A 24,039-nucleotide genomic window follows, 5' to 3' on the forward strand; every position below is an offset into this window, starting at 1 on the left:
CTGCAGACTGCAGCACCGATTTCATATTTCATTAATTCCCAACTCCTCCAACTCGAACATTATTGTTTTTGCCCTTTTTGGTTCTTATTAAATAACATTTTTAAATAGATTCAATCTTGCACGTGGAAAGTTTAAGTGTGGGCTTTAGTTGATATAACACTCCCGTCAGGGGGTGCGTTCTACGGCGGGGATGCATTAATCCAGCACAACAGCGGCGCATGGACTTCATTTATAAGTAAAGGTAAGACCATAATAAAGTTTTTTTTTATTAAATGTGCTTTTTTGTGTGCTACAGTTTGTATGTGTAAAGTTAAAGTTAAGTTAAAGTACCAATGATTGTCACACACACACTAGGTGTAATGAAATTTGCCCTCTGCATTTGACCCATCCCCTTTGTTCACCCCCTGGGAGGTGAGGGGAGCAGTGGGCAGCAGCGGCGCCGCGCCCGGGAATAATTTTTGGTGATTTAACCCCCAATTCCAACCCTTGATGCTGAGTGCCAAGCAGGGAAGAATGCTGGTATGAGCTTTTAAACATAACCCGTTAACTGCTGCCAATCAAATGGTGAATAAGATACTCTTTAGGGTTAATATGTTTGTAAATCTGACTGTGATAAAGTCAGTGCCTCACCAGCCATGAACCTCACCGCACGTCACTGCTACAGATACCGTGATATGATTGTTCATGTTTTTCAGTCAGTACAGATTGGTGTCTTATCACATTGTGTTGTGCATTACTATCTTAAACGTGTTTCGTGTTGACGCAGTTGCTAGCTTTTATGGCTAATACCGATGCACGCCGATGTGTTACTACGCTGGAAAAAGAGTTCCTCTGTGTTCGCTCTTACAATAACAACGTCGCTACAGCATGGTAATCGTACAAGTTGCGGAACGTAAATGAGGTATTTTTGACGGTTTTGAAAGTAATTTACTGGTTGCAGTGATTGTTCCCATTAGCTGCATTGCTATCCACCAAGAACAAGCTGATTTTTACATGTTAGAAAGTGGGAAAAAAATAAATAAAAAATAAAACTTTTGTCTTCTTGTCCCTCATAATGATTGTGAACAATAGGCACAATTCCAAAAAAAGTGCAGTTCCCCTTTAAAGCACAGACCAACTTGTCGGGCGGTATAGCTCGGTTGGTAGAGTGGCCGTGCCAGCAACTTGAGGGTTCCAGGTTCGATCCCCGCTTCCGCCATCCTAGTCACTGCCATTGTGTCCTTGGGCAAGAGACTTTACCCACCTGCTCCCAGTGCCAGCCACACTGGTTTAAATGTAACTTAGATATTGGGTTTCACTATGTAAAACCGCTTTGAGTCACTAGATAAAAACGCTATATAAATATAATTCACTTCACTTCACCAACAGTGGCAACCATAAATCATGAAGCCACTTACTCTTCTATTCCAACCTAACCCTAGATTATGACAGGCTAAACATAATATATAAAATTGTAAATTGTTCTTTAAATGCAACAAGAAAAACTCAATGTGTTCAATGCCTTTTAATTTTTATTTTAATCTTCTAAAATTGTTCTTTGAGTGCAATAAGAACCATATGTTCAACGTATTGTAAGATCTTTTGTTAAAATGAAACCAAAAATGAAATTATTTGTGGTCCCCTTTATTTTGAAAAGTATCAAAACACATTTTGGTACCGGTACCAAAAAATTGGTAACAGGACAACCCTATTACCCACCAATTGTTAATTACTATTTTATAGCCACAAAGTTTATGTCCTTAAGTAATGTATCCATTGGAGGTGTGCTGTCATAAGACTTGCATGTCCGCAGAAGGCATGACCCCAGGATGCAAAGACAGAAAAACAGCATAGGAAGTAGCAAATAAAAAAGGAAGAAGCGCTGAACACGTAAACCAAACACAGGAAGAATACAACCCAAAAAGATCATGATTCATGACAGATACATCTCTCCAAGGTGAGACAATTCGATACATATCTAGATACATGGAAAACAATATGACTCAGAAATAATACATTTTAAAATGTATCGGTATTCGTTTCGGCAGGATTTAATCCGATTTGATTCGATGCAATCTCGTACTTTCATATTACCTTATAAACATATCTAGATTACTTCCACTAATGTGGCACTGTTTATCTTCAAGTAAATACAATTTACAGAAGATCAGCCAACAGATATTCATGTTGCTTTTGACATGATATAAAGAACCATGTCATTCTGCTTTTTTAACACAATACATTTAATATACAATGAACGACATAACATTCAGTTTTCACAATTGGCACAAATTAAACTTCATTCTTTACTGTAATATACAGCTCTGGCACACATTTATTGGTATAATGCTGTTGACTTGGTATTTTGTGCCAAGGCTCTAAAGTATTTATCCTGCCCCTCATTTTTCATGACACATTACGATCCCAAGTCTTTAAAAATAAAATGGGCTATTGAGGAGGCTGTTACCTTGGGTGGAGTTATGACCAATTTTCGCTTAAGAGAAGCCTTGACTATCTGTGTCTTTGTCCGGTCGTGTCATTATAGCTAGCTTTACTAGCCTTTTCATCGCGAGGTTTCTCCATGTCTTGACACCAAGTCCGTGGTGAGATTTAGTGGTGCCACTGCTGTACTTCATTGCTGTTTTACAGTATTTGCATATTACAACAGTTTTATTAAATGTTCCCTTCTGCTTGTACAATCTATATCTTTTTTGACTTATTCGTGTCGGTGTCGCACATTTTGTTTTCCCCTCTTGTTTGTTTATGTTACTGTGACAAGTCCCTCTGCAGTTTCACGAGAAGCGAGACAGGAACATTTACACACATGACTAGGGAGGGACAGAGAGCGTTACACTGAGCAGACAAGAACTGATACTGACTTCTAAGTTTGTAATCGGGTAATCAACAGTGTTATTTTACATTTCAGTAGATACTGGGACCCGTGTACGGTGCGCTCACATCTTTTAAAATAAAACTGATTTCTGATTCCAGGGTATCTGAAGGTTTTGACAAGTAATCTTTTTGAAAAGAACATACTAAATACAATTTAAGACCTATTTTACATCCATACCGGTAAAAAAAATAAGATATGAAGGACATAAGGCCTATAGTTGCTTGGAAAGTATATGAATGTATTCACTGCTCTTTGACATTCATGAATCCAATGCCTTCATGCCAGTGCTGCTCTTTCAAGTAGACAAAGCTCTATTTCAGCTACTTTCTAAACACGAGTACAGTCTCCAATAACAGACAAAAGATATCAATATGCAAAATTTTACAATGAAAATGTTGCTGAGGAGATTGTAAAATTCTTCATATCAACATATCAACAATCCATCTTGAAAACTGCTCTGGCAGTGGTTTATCGCTGATTCGCTCATTTTGCTGTCAATCAAAAAGAGATTCAGCCTGAGACAGATAATCCAATCATCATGCGGAAGCTCTGCGTCCAGGCCAGCTAAGGCCAAGCCTACTTTTTATACACTTCCAGAGAGTGTCCGAAGAGACAAAGCAGATCATTTATCCAATGATTGCTTAGTTTGGCTGCAGTGGAACAACCCACTCTATGTTTCCCCACTGACGCTCAGCTTCAACACTGTTTAATGCACTGTGACATTACCACAAAGAATGAAAAGAAAGTCGCATTAGCTATTGCCAAAGTAGCTGATTCTCATTCTAGTGCATATTTAGTCAATTAAATGTAAACACAAAAGTATATATTTGACCACTTTTTTTTTTCATTTTAGGGGAAGCTGAGACTTTTTAAGACCGCACAGATACCCTGATGTCATATCAGTTATTTGGTACACCCCTACTATCTATTCAAACATGTTACAAGTCTGCTGTCTTGATAAGTCATGAAGTTGATTGGGTCACTGACCAGGTTAGCCATAACGATGGTGTCATACATGAGCAGGTCTCGACTCATGCCCAAGGTAAACTGCAGACCACGAGGAGGCTGGCCAGTTGACAGGTCAAAGCAGTGACCCTCCAGCAAGATGTGCTCCAGCTCATACTCTGCGGTTACAGCCCCGCTCACCTGGAGAGACAACCCAATTGTATAGCAAAACACAAAAAGAAATGGTTAATGAAAGGTGTCTTGGTCAAAAGATGCGGGGAGGGAAAGAGGCAACTCAGTACCTCCTGGAGGTGAATGTTATCCAAGTCGTAGGGGCTGCGCAGGGCCTGCACCATCCAGCCCTCAGGTGTGATCATATTGAGGGTGAGTAGAGGAGATTCTGGGAGCTCTATGAAGCGGGCCACAGGGCCAGCAGACACAGTGTCATTGGCTAAGAAGGTGACGTCAGACTCTAACACAAAGGAGTAAAAGCTGCAGAGACGGAGAGGAATATGTCAATGCTTCAAGAAATGCATTCAAAAGCATGAAAAGTGATAACATGTTGTGCAAGAGTCTACTCTCAAAGACAGCAGTGTTCATATTCAAAGTGATCCATTAATTCTATCGCGGCCATATGATAAGCCAATAACGGCAACATGTGCAGCATTCTCAATCATTTTCTGCAGGCTAATATTTATGCTCATTTGGTTTCTCATGTGAGCTCCCAAACACTATACAAACAACACAATGATTGCACAATATCGCCAATATCAGGTCTTTTGCCACATACATTGATCGGAATAGAAAACTTTCTGATATCTCCGTAGAAAAATGTCCGGAAAAAGATGAGCCGTTTAAGCAGGATCTAGGGAATTATAACTACCATATAAACCAACAGGGGGTTCCCTGATCTGATATTGATATCAGATATCAGACTGATATGAGCAAAGAAAATCAGATTTTATCCGCTTGCATCTAAAATCTCTGATTTAAGCGCTCCACTACACGTCGTCCTGCAGCATGTTTACTTGTGCAAAGTTCGACAGCCAGTTAACAGCTAAATGTCCCCAAATAAGCACACAAGGTTAATCTTTTGTTGTATTTTAGTAAAGTAATTCACAAAGGTAACCACTACTCGGAGCTAGCAGCTACGCAACAGCTAAGCACAAAACAGCCCACGAGCTAGACTTATGTAACAAGTGTCGTTAATTGAACAATATTACAATCTAAAATTCTAAGTCTAAAAATTCTCAGTCTAAACACATTTGTCAATAAAAACAAGTATCAAATAATTATAGTCACATATTACTTATAGATAAAAGTCTACAAAGCAGAAACATATTAGAAAATATTTAGTAACAAACCTGTCCACCAGCATTCCATACTATAAATAATAGTTTGGTCTTTTCCAACATTCCACACTACAAAATAACAAAAGTATGTATGATTTGTGCTGATATCAGTGTTGGCCAGCATTCGAGGCTCAAATATTGGTATTGTATTAGAAGTTGAAAAGTTGTATCAGGACACCCCTAGTGCCAAATGACTTCTCTCTAAGCAAGTCACAGCTTTTTATCCTGTCACTCATACTCACACTCAAAGTTTGTTAGCCAGTTGGCAAATGACAGAGGAAGAGTTACAATGCAAACTTTTAGGATATGGTGTTGAAGGAATCAGCATAATCAAACAACTGTCAAGCAGCTAAGAAATATGATATCCTTATGTTTGTCCATTTTGGTCGTTTTTGTTTAGCGATAGGTAATCCCTGAAGTAAAATGGAACAAATACAAGTAAATAAATACAAAAATTACAAATGGCAGCTTTAGAGGAATAACTGATATTACTAAAAAGGACATATTTACCTAATCTGTGTAAATTACATACATTTAATACTCAATGCTGGCGTGAAGCTTGAAAAACTGTTGTAGAGTTGTGATCTTTGCTTTGGAAATGTTGGTATTATTCAGTACTATTCCCAATATAAATTGTTCTTTAATTTTATTGGATTGGAATCATATTTATTACACTGACATCATGTTTGTCTAAAAGTTATTAGACCACTTCTCTTTTTTGTGTTTGATTTGTTTGGTTGTTTTTGTACCACAGCATTGCAAGCTGTAAGCAATTTGCTCAGAGATGCAATGGCAGGCCCAGAGCAATAAGGCGGTGATATTAAGCAGATTGCATCCGTTTAATCTTACAGAGTGGAGGAGAGAGGGAGAGATGCTCAGTGAACGATACAAGGACACTCAAACAAGCCTAACGGGAACACCTAATTACTGCTGGAGCGCCGAGCCTACCTCTTGAGGGGCATCTCGGACAACTTGGCCCTGCAATTCATGAACAACCGCAGCTTTAAGTTGACCACTTGACTGAGCACCTGCAGAAAGCCACAGAGGAAAGAGGACTGTTAAAATTAAGGAGCAAAGGCAGTGGAAAAAAAAATCAGTGGGCAGGTGTTTAAACAAACAGGGGAGTCCTTATCACAGCAACATAAGGTTCAATGCAGCAGGAGGTTTTCATTTGATGAAGACAATAGAATTTTTTTTTATTACACTCCCAAAAGAAATATGTGATTTACACAGTATACTCTATTTCCTCTCATAGTAGCCAGGTTTGTTTTTCCCTAAAATGAGTACAAGGTGTTTACGAGCGGTAAGGTGTTTCATTAAAGAGGAAGCAATCATTTGCGCGAATGCATTTTTGTTTACAAAAAGGTAAAATAGTATAGATCACAACATATTGTGTACATTACTTATACTTGAATGTTCCAGTTGTCACCGCTAATCATTGAACCCCAGCATCTCCAATAGTCATTGTGCGCATGGTATACCAAAGCAAATACCCGCAGGGGTCTCTAATTAGTGCCGGTCCAAAAAGATTGGCATTAACCACTGTGGCTTTAGGCAACCTCCTGATGTACCGTAGGTATTATTTATTATGTTTACAAGAAAGTAGACACATTTAAAGTATCATGAGTAAGGATGGGTATTGTTTACATTTTAACTCATAGTGGTACTTGACAAATGGTACCTTTTTATTCTTATGGAATTTTGTGACATTAAAGTTAAATAGACAAGCGATTGAAATACTCCACTTATATGAAATATAAATTATTTAAACTAAAATGATAATTAAGTGATGCATTAAAAAATACGGACTAAAATCCACAATTAATTGTAATAATTATTGTAGTAATACAAAACATAGAGAACGTGCAAAATGGACTTTTGTGTTGTAAAGGTAAAAATCTCGCTCCAGGCCGTACCCATATATGCAGCAGGCCTCCAAGGTGAACAGCCTCTGGCATGTTCGAAATAAACTCAAACTCAAACTCAAGGCGGGTAAGGGAAGTCACATCCGTAACCACGAGCGATTAGAGTTAGGGGTTAGGTTAGCAGTTAAATGGCCATACATTCCCGAGGTTTGTGAATGTAACCTTGCTTACTGTAACCTAATTGGTGCATAATGAGGAAGTGTTGTTGTTGTGGCTACTGGTTAGCGGTGTTATCAAGAGCTTTTGGAGTGTTAAGGTCAACAATACATTTTAAAATGAGTGCTTACAAGAATGTTAATTGAACAATATCATCACTAAGCGTGTGTTGTGTGTGGATGAGACTGCATTTACTTAGCACCAAAATGAAGCACCGATAGCGTCATCTTTTTCAGTCTGGTTACTACCGTCTCTTCAGTTGAGGCATTCTGAAAGGGGAACTGCACTTTTTGGGGAATTTTACCTATTATTCAAGATTCAAGATGCTTTATTATTGTCCATTCTTTAACATGTACGAGACACTTAAGAACTGAAATTTCATTTTCGGCACAGACCTACTAAGAGCAGACATACGTTACAGGGACACAAGACGGGATCGCCAACGGATCAGCCACTTACGGCGCTCCTTAAAAAAGCTGGGAAAAAGGTGATATTGGGAAAGGGGGGAAGAGTAAAAAAATATCAGTCTAAGGCTGGACCCTCGGGTGGGGGTCCAGACTGAGTCCAAGGGAAAAAACCTCACATAAAAGTTCAGACAAGATAAAAACGAAGAGAGCAAGCAGGGAAGGAGGGAGCGGAGAAAAATGCGACCGCCCTCACCAGAGGCAAGACAGAATCACAATTCACAATCCTAATGCAAGACAAGAACACATGTTTTTCATTTTTTATGCATTCTAATTCATAAATAAACGTTCACAAAAATCAGCTAACAAATAAGTCAATGGGCACTCCATTTTTCTGACCACAAAGCCCTCTAAATAACCATCCAAAAACCGCCAACAATACTCGATATACATCTCGTGACATGAATATTGACCAGGTATCACAGAGCACTAACTAGCTTATGCTGCAATATTGACATATTTAAGGCGGTTACCAGCTGCTTCCCCTCTGAGTTGGTAAAAGTTAATTCTAGATCAGGGGTGGGCAATTAATTTTTACCGGGGGCCGCATGAGCAACCCGAGCACTGCTGGAGGGCCACATCGACAATATTTCAATTACATTTTGCTCAATATTATTTTTGATGTATACCGTAAGATAACTAATAATAATAATAATAAAAATAATTAATAATAATAGTAATACTTCAACATAGTGTGTGTAACAGCATTCCATGACTAATATAAACAAATTAACATTAATAATAAATGACAGTAAAATAAGCACACGTATGACTGAGGAGTCATAGTGTAACTTTGTGTGGTGTTTGAGTTGTCCGACTTTTTGTGTGGCCATAAACGCACCAGTGGTTTAGTGGTATGCGTGTTGGTGACAGATGACAAGTTGGTTTTGGCCTGGTTTGTACGGCAGAAAATGACTAGTTTTTCGAGATAGAAGTGTTTTACTCATGTTTTTGGTGTGGTTATGTCTGAATATAAACAGTTTTGCTCAATAAAGTGATCAATATAATTCCTGTCCTCGAAGCATCTCGATAGACGTTACAATAATTGAACGGTGTTCAATTGAACGGTGTTGACGAACACCGTTAGGGCCGCTTGTTGTCACTGTCACTCAAAGTTGCATTGCAAAATTACTCAGAATAAATGTGTTTATTTTGTTTAGAATTCAGATGGGATTTGATTTGGTGCGCGGCATATAATTGCTGTGCGCAGCGGACGCTTGAGCAGTGCGCAATTGCGCAGGCGCGCACCTTAGAGGGAACGTTGCTTGGCAGTCCCTGTCTTGTTGAAAACACGCCATTCCTCATCAACTTTTCTCTTTTTAGTGTCTCGGGTGTAAACCGTGCATCACTTGTCGCTGCATGTGCACCTTCACTCGCAGGTTACACACGGACACACGCCCATAAATAATACTTTTCAAAATAAAAGCAGCACAGTTGTATTGCGCACATGACATAGATGTTTTTTCAACTTTATTTTGTAATTTGTGATTGCAGCTGTTCACATTCACTCACAATCACGCATACGCATACGTCCACACGGAAGTAATACAAATAACGATTTTCAAAACAAAAGCAGCACCGTTGTATTGCACATTCGACATAGATACTTTTTTAAATTTATTTTGTAATTTATAATTGGCCTCACGCGGGCTGGACAGGGACGCACAAAGGGCCGGATGCGGCCCGCGGGCCGCAGAATGCCCAGGTCTGTTCTAGATGATAAATCATGCCTCTCACCTGGATAGTTGAAAGCTGTGGCCATAAATTGAAAAGTTGGTAAACTTTGATATTCCACATAGACTTGGAAATGGCGAAAAAAAACACATGAAAAGACACTCGTTTGTGGCAACTTTTTTTCCAACCCGTTGTGTGGATTATGAATATTTCTTCATCTAAACGGGAAAATATGAAAACCCCATCGGTCAGCATCCTAGTGAAAGCAGACATTGTACAGTAAGTGTTTGTTTTATTATGTTCGTAACTTGTAAATCTTGTTCAGCGCTTAGCAATCCTGCTACATGATGCTGAGTGTTTCACTGAAGCTACATCAGTTTAGCACACACCCTTCTCAAACTTGTTGCTCACCCTCTTTATAGTCAGGCTAAAAAATATAAGTTTCTGGATCATCATTTTTCCCAAAGTAGTCTTTGTTGTCTCTCACAAAGTATATTGTGAGTAGTAGGATTTTTGTTGTTGAAGGGAAAAGCGAACGTTGTGATAGGTCTGTGAAATTAATACAGCGACCAAGTGCTTAAAATGAGCAAAATACGTAAATATTTCATGTTAATATGAATATGCCTGATACTACATTACATATATAGTTACAGTGTGTGTATAAAACGTTGATGGAGGTGTGTGGATGTTTGTAGAGCGCTGAATAGGTGGAATAAAGCGACTCCTATTGACTTCATTGCTAGCTGACTTTCACTAACATTTATTTATAGTTTTAAATGCAGAAAAAAAAAAGAAAAACATACGTGTTTTTGTCTTACATAGGGATTGTGAATGATAGACACAATAAAAAATAAAAAAGTGCAGTTCCCCTTTAAGTTGAGGTACCACTGTATTAAGTTAAAGTTAAAGTACCCATGATTGTCACACACACACTAGGTGTGGCAAAATTATTCTCTGCATTTGATTCATCACCCTTGATTACCCCCTGGGAGGTGAGGGGAGCAGTGAGCAGCAGCGGTGGCCACGCCCGGGAATAGATTTTGGTGATTTAACCCCCAATTACAACCCTTGATGCTGAAGTGTCAAGCAAGGAGGTAATGGGTCCCATTTTTATCATACCCTCCCGAATTTTCCGGGAGACTCCCGAATTTCAGTGCCTCTCCCGAAAATCTCCCGGGACAATCATTCTCCCGAATTTCTCCCGATTTCCAGCCGGACTTAAGGCACGCCCCCTCCAGGTCCGTGCGGACCTGAGTGAGGACAGCCTGTCGTCACGTCCGCTTGGCCAACCAAAAAGTAACCACAGAACACTATACCGTCTAGTGTTCTGTGGTTACTTTTTGGTTGGCCAACGGTTTACGCACCCTGATGGCAAGTGTGGGAGTCGGTTCTGAAGTATGAAGTAAAGAGACGTAACTTCGTCACCTCGCCTGGTTATTGACTCCAACCCAGAATATTACACTGCCCATACCTACGCTCCTTCAAAGGCTGTGCTACTGGCTGCAAAGCATTGCACTTTCAAATACAACAATGAGTAGAGAGGAGTGTTGTATATGTGTAAATAAATGAACACTGAAATTCAAGTATTTATTTTATTTATATATATATAAAAGAAAAACTCCCCCCTTAACCCTGGCCCCGCCCAAACAACCCCTCCCCCCCCAATCTCCTGAATTTGGAGGTCTCAAGGTCGGCAAGTATGCATTTTTATAGTCTTTGGTATGACTCGGCCGGGGTTTGAACTCACAACCTACCGATCTCAGGGCGGACACTCTAACCGTATAGTTATACTATTAAACAGATCCAGATACAACATTATAATTTATCAGTAGCATTAAAAAAATTGTTATTCGTACAAATGGGTCATATTGTGTGTACTGTGACACATGGTGGTATCAGATGTCATAGTAAAGCTATTTACAGAAACCCACTGGCAGCAACTGTTACTTGTTTATTTGAGATGAGGCGTTTATTTGTTCAAGTGGATGACACATTCGGTAATTAATCGAGGCACAGCGTCATTTAAAGCGTAGGCCACTATTTACTACGGTATACTAAATCCATGTTATATAAAGTTGTGTGGTAAAGCAGATGGGGAAAAACGTCAGTGAGGGGCCTGAAAAAAATGAGGCACAAGCAAGTGGGGCTTTCAATGACTTATAATAGGAATTGGCAGCAGGCTGTCGGACTCTCCAAATGTTTGGTCCACAACGCGTCTGTGGCTTTATTGGTCTGTTTTGAATCAAGCTATATAGTGAGTATTGATCCTCCGACCTTCCAGTTGCTGAGCCAAACACTTGCAACAGAGTCCTACTGACTGCCGTATATAATAAACACATGATTTAAAAGAGGTCAAATCAACAATGACTCAGTGGTTTTGAGAGGTGGTCAATATGCCGCTATCATGATTTCTACTGTGCACTGCAGTGCTGTACTGAGGGCACATAGCAAACAATGTCTGCGGGTGGTGGCTGATTTACTTGGTCTGTCTAAAGAAAGTGAGTCATATTTTCATATTAAGCCGGGGCCATCTGCACAATAAAATGCAGAGAAATGGCGGATTTGTATGGAAAATACCTACTTGTCTTTCACCAAGTCTGTTCTGACAAAGTGGTATGTTGTATTTGACTAAATGTGCAACAATTAAGCTTACCACAGTACAGTTTAGAAAAGGTAATCCTCATCTAGCACTATGAGGTGAGTCAGCAGGATGGCTACACATGTGTAATATATACAGGTTGTAGTCTGATATCACAGCAGGTCAACCCGAGCCCTATTTAACCAAAGGCTAGATAAAAAATTATATCAGACCTCCAAAAAGCGCATTATTACATACACCTATTTTTTTATGTCATATTTGGTGACTAAAACTTTTGGTAAAACATACAGCATGCCTCATGATAAGGTCATAGAACCATAATAATAATAAAAAAAAAACCAACAGATAATTTTATAATACAAATAATGATAGTTATTCACTTTGAAAAATCAACATTTTGGATAATTGAATTGCAATTTGAATTGCAGAGTACAGTGGTACCTCAACTTAAGAGTGCACCAACTTGTTATTTGGAGATATGAGTTTTCTCTCTGATTTTTTTAGTTATTCTTTAAGTCGCGAGGATAAATTTGGGTGAAAGCGAATCCAAAGGAGCGCACCGAGAAGAAGAAGCGGCAGCAAGTCAGAGAAACAAAGCATAAAATGCATGTTTTACTTTGGAGCTGACCTGGCAAGGCAGCCCGACCGCAGCAAAGCCGGACCCCATCACACGAAGCAGGAGCCAGCCTTCGTGTAATGCAGCCAAAGACGCCAAACGACGGACATCCATCCATTTTCTACCGCTTATTCCCTTCGGGGTAGCGGGGGGCGCTGGAGCCTATCTCAGCTACAATCGAGCGGAAGGCGGCGTACACCCTGGACAAGTCGCCAACTCATCGCAGGGCCAACACAGATAGACAGACAACATTCACACTCACATTCACGACGGACATTTATACATGAAAATATGAAGAAGCTGCTGCTGGTGTGCCTGACATGATTCAGTTTGTACTGTCTCCTAACTTTACAAAGTGGACAATCCAGCATTACCCTTGGAGCAAATACATAATGTACATATTCACTGCTGTGCACTCTGACTTCCGGTCCGTCAGTCCAAAACGTCGGTGTACAACATAAACAACAACAACAGCCACAGCATCTATAGAACAAACAGCCCGTAGGAAACACCTGCAGAAGTATGTTACCAAAGGTAAATACTGTACAATATCATTGCATTATTTCATAAATATACTGTAGTGGTTTGTAGTAAGTACATGATATTCTATTGTTTTTCAAACAATATTTCTTATCAAATAGTTTTTAAAATGCATGTTACATGCTTATTTATGATGTTTTTAAGGGGAAAGTATTAATTAAATTGATTTAATTTCCTTTCAATGGGCTACGCTGATTTGAGATACAAGTGTTTTGATTCACGAGCTTGGTCTTGAAACCAATTGAGCTCGTAGATAGAGGTACAACTATAATTCATTGAGTACGCTGAAGCAGTGGTTATCAAACTTTTTTCACGAAGTACCACCTCAGAAAAACACTTGGCTCTCAAAGTACCACCATAAAGACCAACAATAAAATACAGTAGCAAAGTAGGCCTAAGTATTCATTAAAAACAAAGCATAGGTTTTATTTACCTGATCAGTGGCCTTGTGGTTAGAGTGTCCGCCCTGAGACTGGAAGGTTGTGAGTTCAAACCCCGGCTGAGTCATACCAAAGAGTATAAAAATGGTACCCATTGTTTCCCTGCTTGGCACTCAGCTTCAAGTGTTGGAATTGGGGGTTAAATGAACAAAATGATTCCTGAGCGTGGCCACCGCTGCTGCTCACTGCTCCCCACACCTCCCAACATGGGAATGGGTCAAATGCAAAGGATAATTTCGCCACACCTAGTGTGTGTGAGACTATCATTAGGACTTTAACTTGAACTTTAACAAGTATATTTAATATTTTTGGCCACTGTAACATTACACAGAGTTTGAACACTAACACTGTGTTTGAATATTTAATTAACTGGTTCTTCGGTGTACTACTAGATGGAGCCCGCAAACCTCTCATGGTACATGTGATAACTCAATGACGACAACCTTCTTATTTTTATACGTATACTTTACTGAGGGAACACAATAACAAACCGGCCACTGCCGTTCACATAACAGACTAAACACCGGAGCCCGCGCATAGAGCAATGCATGCTGGAAATTACCGTAAATACACTAAAAGAGTGTACCCTAACAATGCGCAATGCAAAAACAGAACATTTACAATCTCCCACTTTTTCTTTTTAGTTTTTTAACACAAAAAATCACAGTCTATTATTAATGTCCATAAGTATAAAAATTTAAGAACATGGTGATCAACAAAAAAACATATACAAAAAAAACTGTCCACAAAAGAATAGTCTCTATTCCAGTTTCCACTCTCCAACACTGAGTGCCTTTAGGAGCTGAAGTGCAGATGCACCTCGTTTTGTCAAACAGTCAGCTAGCTGCTCTCCAGTAGGCGCCCAGAGAATCTGTTGAATTCTTTTACACTGAAGAAGTTCTTTGATGCCACTTATTTCAAGGCGGAGCCTTTTCTCTGTCACTGACTTAGTAGACTTGATGGCGTCTGCAAGGGAGTGGTTATCAGTGACACACACTATTCGTAAGACATGTTGTGATACATTCCCTGTGGTAAGTTCTGCATGAAGGTCAGATAAAGAAATGGCACTGTCAACAGCATCGGCAAGGGCAAGAGTTTCTCCAGCAAGAGTGCTCCGTACGACTCTTCTGATCTTTTTTGACTGCCAATACACAGGGGAGAATCTTCCTTCCTCATCCATCAGGAGAATGAGATGTCCCCCTTGAGTGCCTCCATCTGTAAGGTTTCCCAGCGAGGCGTCGCAGAACACTACTAGCTTTAGAGAACTGTCTTTTCCCAAGTTCTGAAACTTCAATGTCACATGTTCTGATTTCAATTTTCTCACCACCTTGTTTGTGTCATGTAAAGTCTGCACAGTAGCATGTTTTATGTTAGCTGCAAGGACACATGCATCAAACATAATATCCGGTCTACTTTGTCTGGAAACCCACAGAAGTTGACCTATTTTTGATCTCAGGTCATCAATTTCACTTTCAGTCAAAAGAGCATCCCGTCTCATGGCTCTGGAGATGTCTATGTGAATTGGCTGGAGATTCTGTCTGTAATTGTCTTGATGCATACATGTTACTCCATTTGCAGTGACATACTCCATGCCTACATAGCGAAAGCTGTCATGTTCTTCTCTGCCCACTTGAAAGGCAGATTGCAGGTGAGGGATTACAGTTGTGAAAATCTGTGAACCACCCCAGATGAAATCATCAACATGACAAGCAAGCACCCCAGACACATTACAATCTTTATCCAACCAATAAAATATAGCAGGGTCAATTTGTGACATCTTTCCTCCAGTTTGCAACATTGTTTCTTTAACCCTATTGTACCAGTACAGTGATGCATCATTTAGTCCATAAACACATTTGTTTAGCTTCCATAGAGTTCCCTCACTCTTGGCTTCAGGTGGTGGACGAACATAGATGTCTCGGGATAACTCATTTCCTTGAAGGAATGCTGACTTAATGTCCATAGAGTGGGGTGTCCATCGGTTTTGACATATCACAGACATGAGTAGTCTAAGAGACTCTGAGGCACATGTTGGCGAGTCTTTTGGGAGATCTTTTGTGTTTAGCTCTTCAAATCCTCTCGCCACTAGCCTTGCTTTTGGAACTATGCCGTCTGGTGTGTCTTTGAGTGTACACACCCACCTTGTGGAAATGCATTTTTGTCCCATGTTTTTTACTTCATCAAACACACCGTGTTTCTCCCAGTTACTGATTTCAGTAAGTTTAGCTGATTCAAATGACACATCCTTTGTAACAAGTACATCCTCGTGATCAGATGGCTGTTCCACCCTGTCCAATGACTGAATCTGCAGTGTGTCAACCTGTGAAAGGTCAGCTGACCTTGCCAGTGAGGTTAACTGGCTCAGTGTACTCCAGATTGTACCAGTTCTTGTGTTTTCCAGTTGCCTTTCCCGCTCGACCTAGCACTTTTGCTGTGTGTGAAATTCCAGTGTCTCTTTCCACATACTTAATGAATTGTCCTGCCTTTAGATTCATACTACGGTCTGTTCTTATGATAGAAGGTTGTCTGTCAGATGGATCATTATCGTGCTCATTGCTGTCTCTGTCATTATTAGAGCTCCCTGCCGCATTCTCTGTGTTAGGCACACTGTCTCCATCACTAGATACAGTATTGGGTAGATCTTCAACATGTTCAATGCCACATTCTGCTGCATTAAGTTCTGTCTGGCTTTCTTGGCTGTCACGAGACGTGTCAGTGTAGTGATCTGTGGCCTTGCGCAGTCTACAGCGATGCACCCGGACATAGGAGCCTCCATGTCTAACAAATATTACCACCCCGTCTCGTCCAATTACCACCCCAGGGCCTTTCCATTCATTGCAGTCCATTCTTTTGTAGTACACTTTATCTTCAGTTTCGTAGTATTCATCTGTGCTGCGAAGCTGTGTGCGCAGAGCTCTCCTGATTCTCTCAGAGCACTCTGCCTCAGTAAACGCTGTCCTTGCTTCATGTAATGCTGAAATGTGCTGTCCTACCCATTTACTCATGGTAGTGCCCTCCAGGGCAGGTGGTTTATCAACCAGCACAGAAGGTAGGTTCGGGTTTTGTCCAAACACCAGCTGGTATGGACTAAATCCATGCACATTGTGCATTGTATTCTTTGCCATCAAGGCCCAATCTAGGGCTGTTTTCCAGTCACAAACACTGCTTTTCTTCACTTTTCACAGGATCTCTGTAAGGGTCTGGTTATGTCTTTCCATCAATCCATTACTCCATGGACTCTAGGCAGCAGTGGTTTTCACTTCAATATTAAAGTTCTCAGCCATGTCCCTCATTTCCTCATTATTGAATTCACCTCCATTGTCACAAAAAATCTTAGATGGGGCTCCATGAACACTCACCCAGGAATGAATAAAGTGCCTCACAATTTCACTGGATTTTTTTGTTGTAACAATGCTACCAGCACTGAACCTGGTGACATTTGGTTCTAGCTCGTGTAGATCTAATGCCACAGTTTCATTGTATGTTGAAGCCATTGGTAGACCAACTGATGGCTTTGGTTTGGGCTTGTTGTACTTGAGACATGTTTCACAGCTACTTACGATGTCATTCAGAATAGTAACACTCTCATCATCATTACTTCCAGCACTAATTAGTATTTTTTTGAGTTTATCAACTGAGGCATGTCCAAACTGCTTGTGAAGTTTCACCAATACTTTTAGTTTTTCATCTTTACTCATGCCATCTCTTATGGCCAGAACTTCATCGGTTTGGGCTTCATTCTCACGGGTGGCTGTGCAATCTCTGTCCACTATGTTTACACAGTAGTGTCCTGAGGATGTAATCTCAAGAGGCACTGGTTTCTGAAACATTGTGGCTTTATCATTCTCAATGTCAAGCACTGCTTTTGCCCTCTTAAGTGACGTTTTACTTAGTAGTAAAGGAATGTTCACTGAGACCACCTCAGTCTCTATGTGGCACCTGGTTTGTCCTATTTTTGCTGGGACTTTTACTTTTTTTATGGAATGAACAACTTGTCCATCACCAAACTAAAAGCTCTTCTACTCTGTGTATTTTCAATTTTTTTCTTGTCACTCTCCTTCAGTGTATGAATGTAACTCTCCAGCCATTTTTCACCACAGACTGTTCTGGTGCATGCAGTGTCAATTACAGCTGAACCTAAGGCTTCTACCATGAATATTTCAGCATCAGAAACTGACTCTTTAGAAAACAATGTAACATTGCACTCTTCAATTGTTTCTGTCTCTGTATTTTCCTCTGTCATTTTTACATGTTCAGCTTTATTTGGGCAGTCCTTAGCCCAGTGAAATGTACTCTGGCAAATAGCGCACTTAGATCTTCTACCAAACCTATCCAGTGGGTTTGAGCCAGTCAATGGCGCCCTCTTTTGGTCGGGTTGGGAACGAAATTTCCTTCCGTCTCTTTTCCTTTGATCCACATAAAAAGCAACATCTTCGCGCATGTGAATTCCCCCGCTGCATGTGGGCGGCTGCACATTGTCTCCAAAAATCATTTTTAAAGCGGACTTCATGCTTGCAAATGTAAGTGTTGAACAAGCTGTAAGCGCAAGCTGTTTATCTTTAACATCGAGACTGGCTGTATCCAACAACTTGAATGCCAAAACAGCGTCGGGAAGAACCATGTCAAATTTGCGCATTTTGTTGTACCTCTGCTCGAACTGAACGATGTAATCCACCATGGAAACTTCGTTTTCTCTCCGAATCTTGTCAAAGTCCGTGTATGCATCATAAGCTCTGTCCTTTTCTTCTTTTAAGAATACATTATCCAATGCCTTTACAAGGGTCTTCATCCCGTCATCTTTGTTCAAATCATCAGGAGGTATTTCCAAAGCTGTATCTCTAGCTCTCCCCCTCAGTGAGAGAGCAACAGCTAATGCTTGTTTCTCCTTATCCAGATCGGTAACACGTATCCACATTTCAACCTCATTTTTCCAGCTCTCATATGACTTATTTTCTTCAAACGCAGGAGGGACTCTGTAGTTAGCGTTGTTAGACATCCTCTGCTACCATTGATAACTCAATGACGACAACCTTCTGATTTTTATACGTATACTTTACTGAGGGAACACAATAACAAACCGGCCACTGCCGTTCACATAACAGACTAAACACCGGAGCCCGCGCATAGAGCAATGCATGCTGGGAATTACCGTAAATACACTAAAAGAGTGTACCATAACAATGCGCAATGCAAAAACAGAACATTTACACATGTACCACAGTTTTAGAATCAATGCTTTAAAGGGCTTAAGCCTTGTGTATACTCTTGCGTCACGTAGTTTGCGTCCCGTCTGACGGTGTCTTGTTTGATTTTTAGTTATTCCGTGGGGGGTGGCGCCAGACTTGTAATTATTTTTCAAAACACTAAGGGGAACTGTTGTTGACGAGTTACTGTATTTCCTTCTTGTGAAGAGTGAAGATAGACAACAACCACAACATCAAGATCTTTGTCTACAATGGAACTAATCGTTCACTATTATTAGTGTACTTTTAATGGACGTTTTACTTATAAACCAGAGGAAAATACCTTTGCGAAGATGAACCATGCAACTTCTGAACAAGTCGCGGCAGAGGACGCTATTATCATTTGCAACGCTATTCGGTCGTTTGGGACACGAGACAAGAGAGAGCTATCATGTTAATAAAACTGTTTAACTATTGTAAGTTAACGACTTGCTGGTGTTAATCTGTATGGTCATGTTCGGAGTTCAACATTTTTTGTAAATATACTTTGCCTGAAAGATTATTGATGGACAATGAGAAATCTTGTGTATGAGAAAGAACATGTGTCCCGAATTACACCTGTTTTTAGCGCAAGAGTGGCAATAAAAGTTGAAAGAGTGTCGTACTTTGTGACTTCTTCTGTACGCAACAACAACACAAAAAGCTGGAAAACAGACTTCAGTAATTATTTTTTAGAGCCCACGGAGATATTAAGTAGACCCGAGGCGTGATTATTGCTGAAATATCAGTTTTCATCCATCCATCCATTGCATGCAAATGTTTGATTACTGTTGTTTTTTTCATACAATACTTTGTGCATTTCAAGCCCAAAGTCTGCTCACCTGTGTTCAGAGACCCTTCTTGGCAAAAACTTACCAATCACAGCTCTGCGTTCTGTGTAGCCGGCGACACGAACCTTAGATTTTTTTGGTGGTGCACACCAGCCTAGCTGGAAGCTACGCAAGGGGAGGGGACGAGACGGCGTCGCTACGCAAGCTACGCGACGCAGGAGTATATTACAAACAGTGCTATTGAAATGGTGGCCAAATGAGGCCCGGGAACTACACCACACACAGTTCAGTTCACAACGTGGGGCAGACTAACATTTCTACAACAAATTAAATACAATAAAAATACTACAACACTCCTGTCATTATAGAGGAACTTAGACCAGAGTAAACACAGTGAAAGATTATTTCCTTGACCTTTTAATATCTTAAAAACCAGCGATACGCAGATCACGTGCTGTGCGGAGGGCCTACCATCCATGGGGGCAGAGACGCATGTGTTAAGGAATATTTTCACTCCTTTTGGCAGAATAAGAACACATTAGAATTGGCCTTCATTCTGCTAGAAGAAGATAAACAATGAATGCACCCCGTTTTATTATTAGTGCACTTTCATGCATAGGTCATTATTAATGATGTCATGAGGTACAGGCCTGAAGAGAGAGAGAGTGGAGGGGAGTGTGTAGTACTAGGCACACCAAAAGTTAAGTTTCAGTTTTGATTGCTGCTACCATGGCGGGGCAAATGTGAGGTCAAATACATGGGAAGACAGGCAACCATTGCTTTGACCTCTTGACAGCTAGTAACTCTCTTCAGCGCTGGTTTTTTGGTTTTTGTACTTACTCCTATTTTGTAGAATAAACCATGAAACTTCAGTTCAAGTCACCCCTCATCATTTTAGACAGCCTTAGAACTATAGCATTTGGGAAAACTCTTAATACATACGAATATAAATTATTGAATGACAGGGCGCATCATATGAAATTTTACCGCAACTTATTCCGAACCCCTTCCTGTTTTATTACTGTTAAAGATATATAAAGCAAATTTCCCTTTGAGAAAGTCAACCCCCAACAACCCACCAACTCCCCAATTTTATACATAAATGTTGTTGTTGTCTGGCCAAGACATTAATATTGAGTTGAGTTTTTTTTTTTTTTTAAACATGCATGCATACAACATGATACATCACAATTTTCAGTTTCTTTATTCAACATGTTTGAAAAGAAGTAGGAAGAAGCAGAGCTTATTTAATCCTACCGGTTTTCCTTTACATAGCAGTTGCTAAAACTTTTGTTCACTTCCTGTTCTCAATTTATTCACAATATACTCCATAAGTATTAATATTAAAAATAAATAAATAAATACATAAATAATAATTAGTGAAGTAAGTTATATTTCATATGGTGAGATAAGTAAGATTATCTAGAAAATGAATGCATGGATGAAATAAATTCAGAATGTTTATCATGGTTCTTCTTCTTTGTAAACACTTTAAGTTTGAATAGTTTCTTGAAGTAGATCATATTAGTACATTGTTTGATTTCTTTGCTTAATCCATTCCATGATTTAATTCCACATACTGATATACTGAAGGTCTTAAGTGTTGTACGTGCGTACAAAAGTTTTAAATTACATTTTTCTCTAAGATTATATTTTTGTTGAGAAGAATTGTTGTATATTCTTGGGTAGCATATTAGAGAAGAGTATTAACTTACAATTAGCAGAGTGGACAGCTTCTGTGCCGCTCTGGTAAGTGGGTCAACAATGGCCACCACATCATAGAACACTTCGTTTTCACGTGGCAAGAGCTGGAGCACACTGAAAAGGAAAACAAAACAGGGTTAACAATGCCAACCCAAACAGAAAAAAAAAGTTGAATCCACCTTAGAAAAGTGGATAAACGAATGAGCACTTCCCCCTCAGGCTGCAGAAGCAATGCAGCACAATTGCCCACCTGTGAATGTTTTGGAGAAAGTTCACATCCCTTCTGACTTCTCCCTTGGGGGCTGCAGTTAGGAGGGTATCAACCTTCATGACCAGGTCACTGGCGCTAATATAAAAAAGAGTTGTGGTCATCAAACTGTTAACAAGGTGTTTTAAAAACAATATTTTTGGATTAAAAATTTAAAAAACAGCAAAAGGTGTAATAGTTTTGCTGGGCAAATAATAAAAAAAGAAACCTACTGCTTTGGCTTCATTTTCATCAGTTTAACTTGGGCTTTGACTTTGTCTGCAGAGCCGCTTCGAGTAATCTTTTCCAGCAACTGGAAATCCTCCTCAGTGAATTCCTCTTGCTCCTCGAGTGGCCCAAGGATCTGACGCACAAGACACGTGTGCAAAAAATAACTTGTTACGTTGTGGTGCACATCAGAATGAACATGTGGAGAGTTGCTGTTTGCTGTAAAAAAAAAAAAGCATGTGTCAAACTTAAGGCCCTAGAGCCAGATCTAGCCTTCCACATCATTGTATGTGGCCCGCAAAACCTTGGAAATAATAGTCATCAATAAAGCACTTCAATAAAGCACTTCATCCTTCTTACTGAACATATGAAGAACTTGAAATCATTGGTCAGGGTGACAAGCAGATATCTATATTTTCATTTTATGTTGGCAAAAATTTTGAATATACTGTATGTTAATGTAATGTTTTTTCTTTTTACATTTTCAGTTAGTTTAAAAGACATGCAATTGTATTCAGTACATTTAGTATTTCTGTGTAAATTTAAGAAATGGATACATTCAGTAAGAAAGATGAAGTGTTTTATTGATTGCCTATGCAATTGTGTAATAATATCATTAGGCAATTATACATAGTAATTCATATGTATTTACTATTACAATCAGCCCTCGGAGGACAGCCATTACTGCGATGTGGCCCTCAATGAAAAAAAGTTTGACACCCCTGCTCTAAATGGAACCCCCTGCATGGGTCACACACTCAAACCATTGTAAACATTTTACATTTTTGTAAATTAGGTTTAGGGTTGCCATGATCAATTTATATAGAAAAAAGCTTTGATTTATATTCTGTTTACTTTTTAATGCTTTTACATTTGTATTATTACCTCCAATACCAAATCTTTATCCTCCAAAATTAATTCTCATATCAAAATATCGATCATTTATTACACAGTGGAAAGTAACTCAATTATTGAGACCTTGTCCAAATGATACGCAGTGTTGGTGGGAACTACGTTTTCTTTCGCCTGGGTAAAAAGCGTAATGCGCAAGCACAGCGGTACACTGCTGTGTCAGTAAGTCTGTTGAAACGATGGTCGATCGTAAACGGAGCCATGTGTGAGCAATTACAGCGGCACAAACAGCCAAGAGGCTGTGCATGATATTTGTTCACAAACCTCGTTAAACACCTGATGTCGATCCAACACACTCAACACGAGGCATTTTTGAGGCAGTCAGAAGAGACACTCTGTATCAAATTGAAAGGGAAATAAGCTGTGTCGCACTATAACTACCCCCAATACCCATCTTTGAATAATTTAAATTTCCCCTCATGATGTCACTGTCATGTCAGTGACAGACTATGCTTGGCTATTAGGTATATATCCATCACTGCTTTATAACTGTGTGAATAATATAAAATGGTTTAAAAAAACAGCACAAATGTAACAAACGTTTGAAACAATTTTGGTGAGATTTGGACACCACTGCCACTGGTCGGAAAATAATTAACTGGCACAGTTAATTAGTGCCAGGGCTGACCGTGATAAATGAATTTCCAAAGTGGGAATTTTTCATTTTAAATCGAATATTTACACTGCTAGAACATAAACAACTTTTTAGGATCTTCTTAATACCATTCATCCATCCATCCATATTCTACCGCTTGTCCCTCCCGGGGTGACGGGGGTTGCTGGAGCCTATCCCAGCTGCATTCGGGCAGAAGGCAGGGTACACCCTGGACAAGTCGCCAGCTCATGGCAGGGCCAACACAGATAGACAGTCAACATTCACACACAAGGGCCAAATTAGTGTTGCCACTTAACCTGTCCCCAGGTGCAGGTCTTTGGAGGTGGGAGGAAGCCGGAGTAGCCCAGAGGGAACCCGTACGGTCACCGGGACAACATGCAAACTCCACACAGAAATGTATTATGAAAAAAAAGGAATCTACGTTTGTATCTAATGCAATATTGTAATGCTGCTTGAGCCAATCAGTGGCCACAATACTGAAAAGTGTATGCTGATTGGTTTGGTCTCATCTCGTGGCCAATACCACTGTAGTATTGATACTTATAGTTCATTGTCCATGTTTATGCTTAAAAATACTTAATTCAGGCCAGTAATACGCATAATATGCATTGAAAAATCTGCGAGAGAGCGATGCTGCTAACTTCAAAATGCGGCTGTACCAAAAACATAGACAGTACAAACAAAAATGGTAAAGTTGGTTTGGTCTCATCTCGTGGCCAAAACCACTGTAGTATTT

At 39.8% G+C, this 24,039-nt stretch overlaps 1 protein-coding gene across 5 annotated transcripts in view; it reads right to left on the reverse strand.

The window, feature by feature from the left end:
- uggt2 (UDP-glucose glycoprotein glucosyltransferase 2) overlaps positions 1-24,039 on the reverse strand; it is a 109,402-nt gene that overhangs the window by 44,209 nt on the left and 41,154 nt on the right. For all 5 annotated transcript variants that reach the window (XM_062069172.1, XM_062069173.1, XM_062069175.1 and 2 more), the window contains exons 24-29: positions 21,781-21,911; positions 21,551-21,646; positions 21,312-21,414; positions 6,118-6,197; positions 4,120-4,309; positions 3,860-4,018 (exon numbers count right to left, since the gene is read on the reverse strand). In XM_062069172.1, coding sequence (XP_061925156.1) covers positions 3,860-4,018; positions 4,120-4,309; positions 6,118-6,197; positions 21,312-21,414; positions 21,551-21,646; positions 21,781-21,911 — 759 coding nt within the window. The remainder of the gene's footprint in view (positions 1-3,859; positions 4,019-4,119; positions 4,310-6,117; positions 6,198-21,311; positions 21,415-21,550; positions 21,647-21,780; positions 21,912-24,039) is intronic.

The sequence above is a fragment of the Entelurus aequoreus genome, linkage group LG14 (genome assembly GCF_033978785.1).
Source record: "Entelurus aequoreus isolate RoL-2023_Sb linkage group LG14, RoL_Eaeq_v1.1, whole genome shotgun sequence".
NCBI classification, from domain to species: domain Eukaryota; kingdom Metazoa; phylum Chordata; class Actinopteri; order Syngnathiformes; family Syngnathidae; genus Entelurus; species Entelurus aequoreus.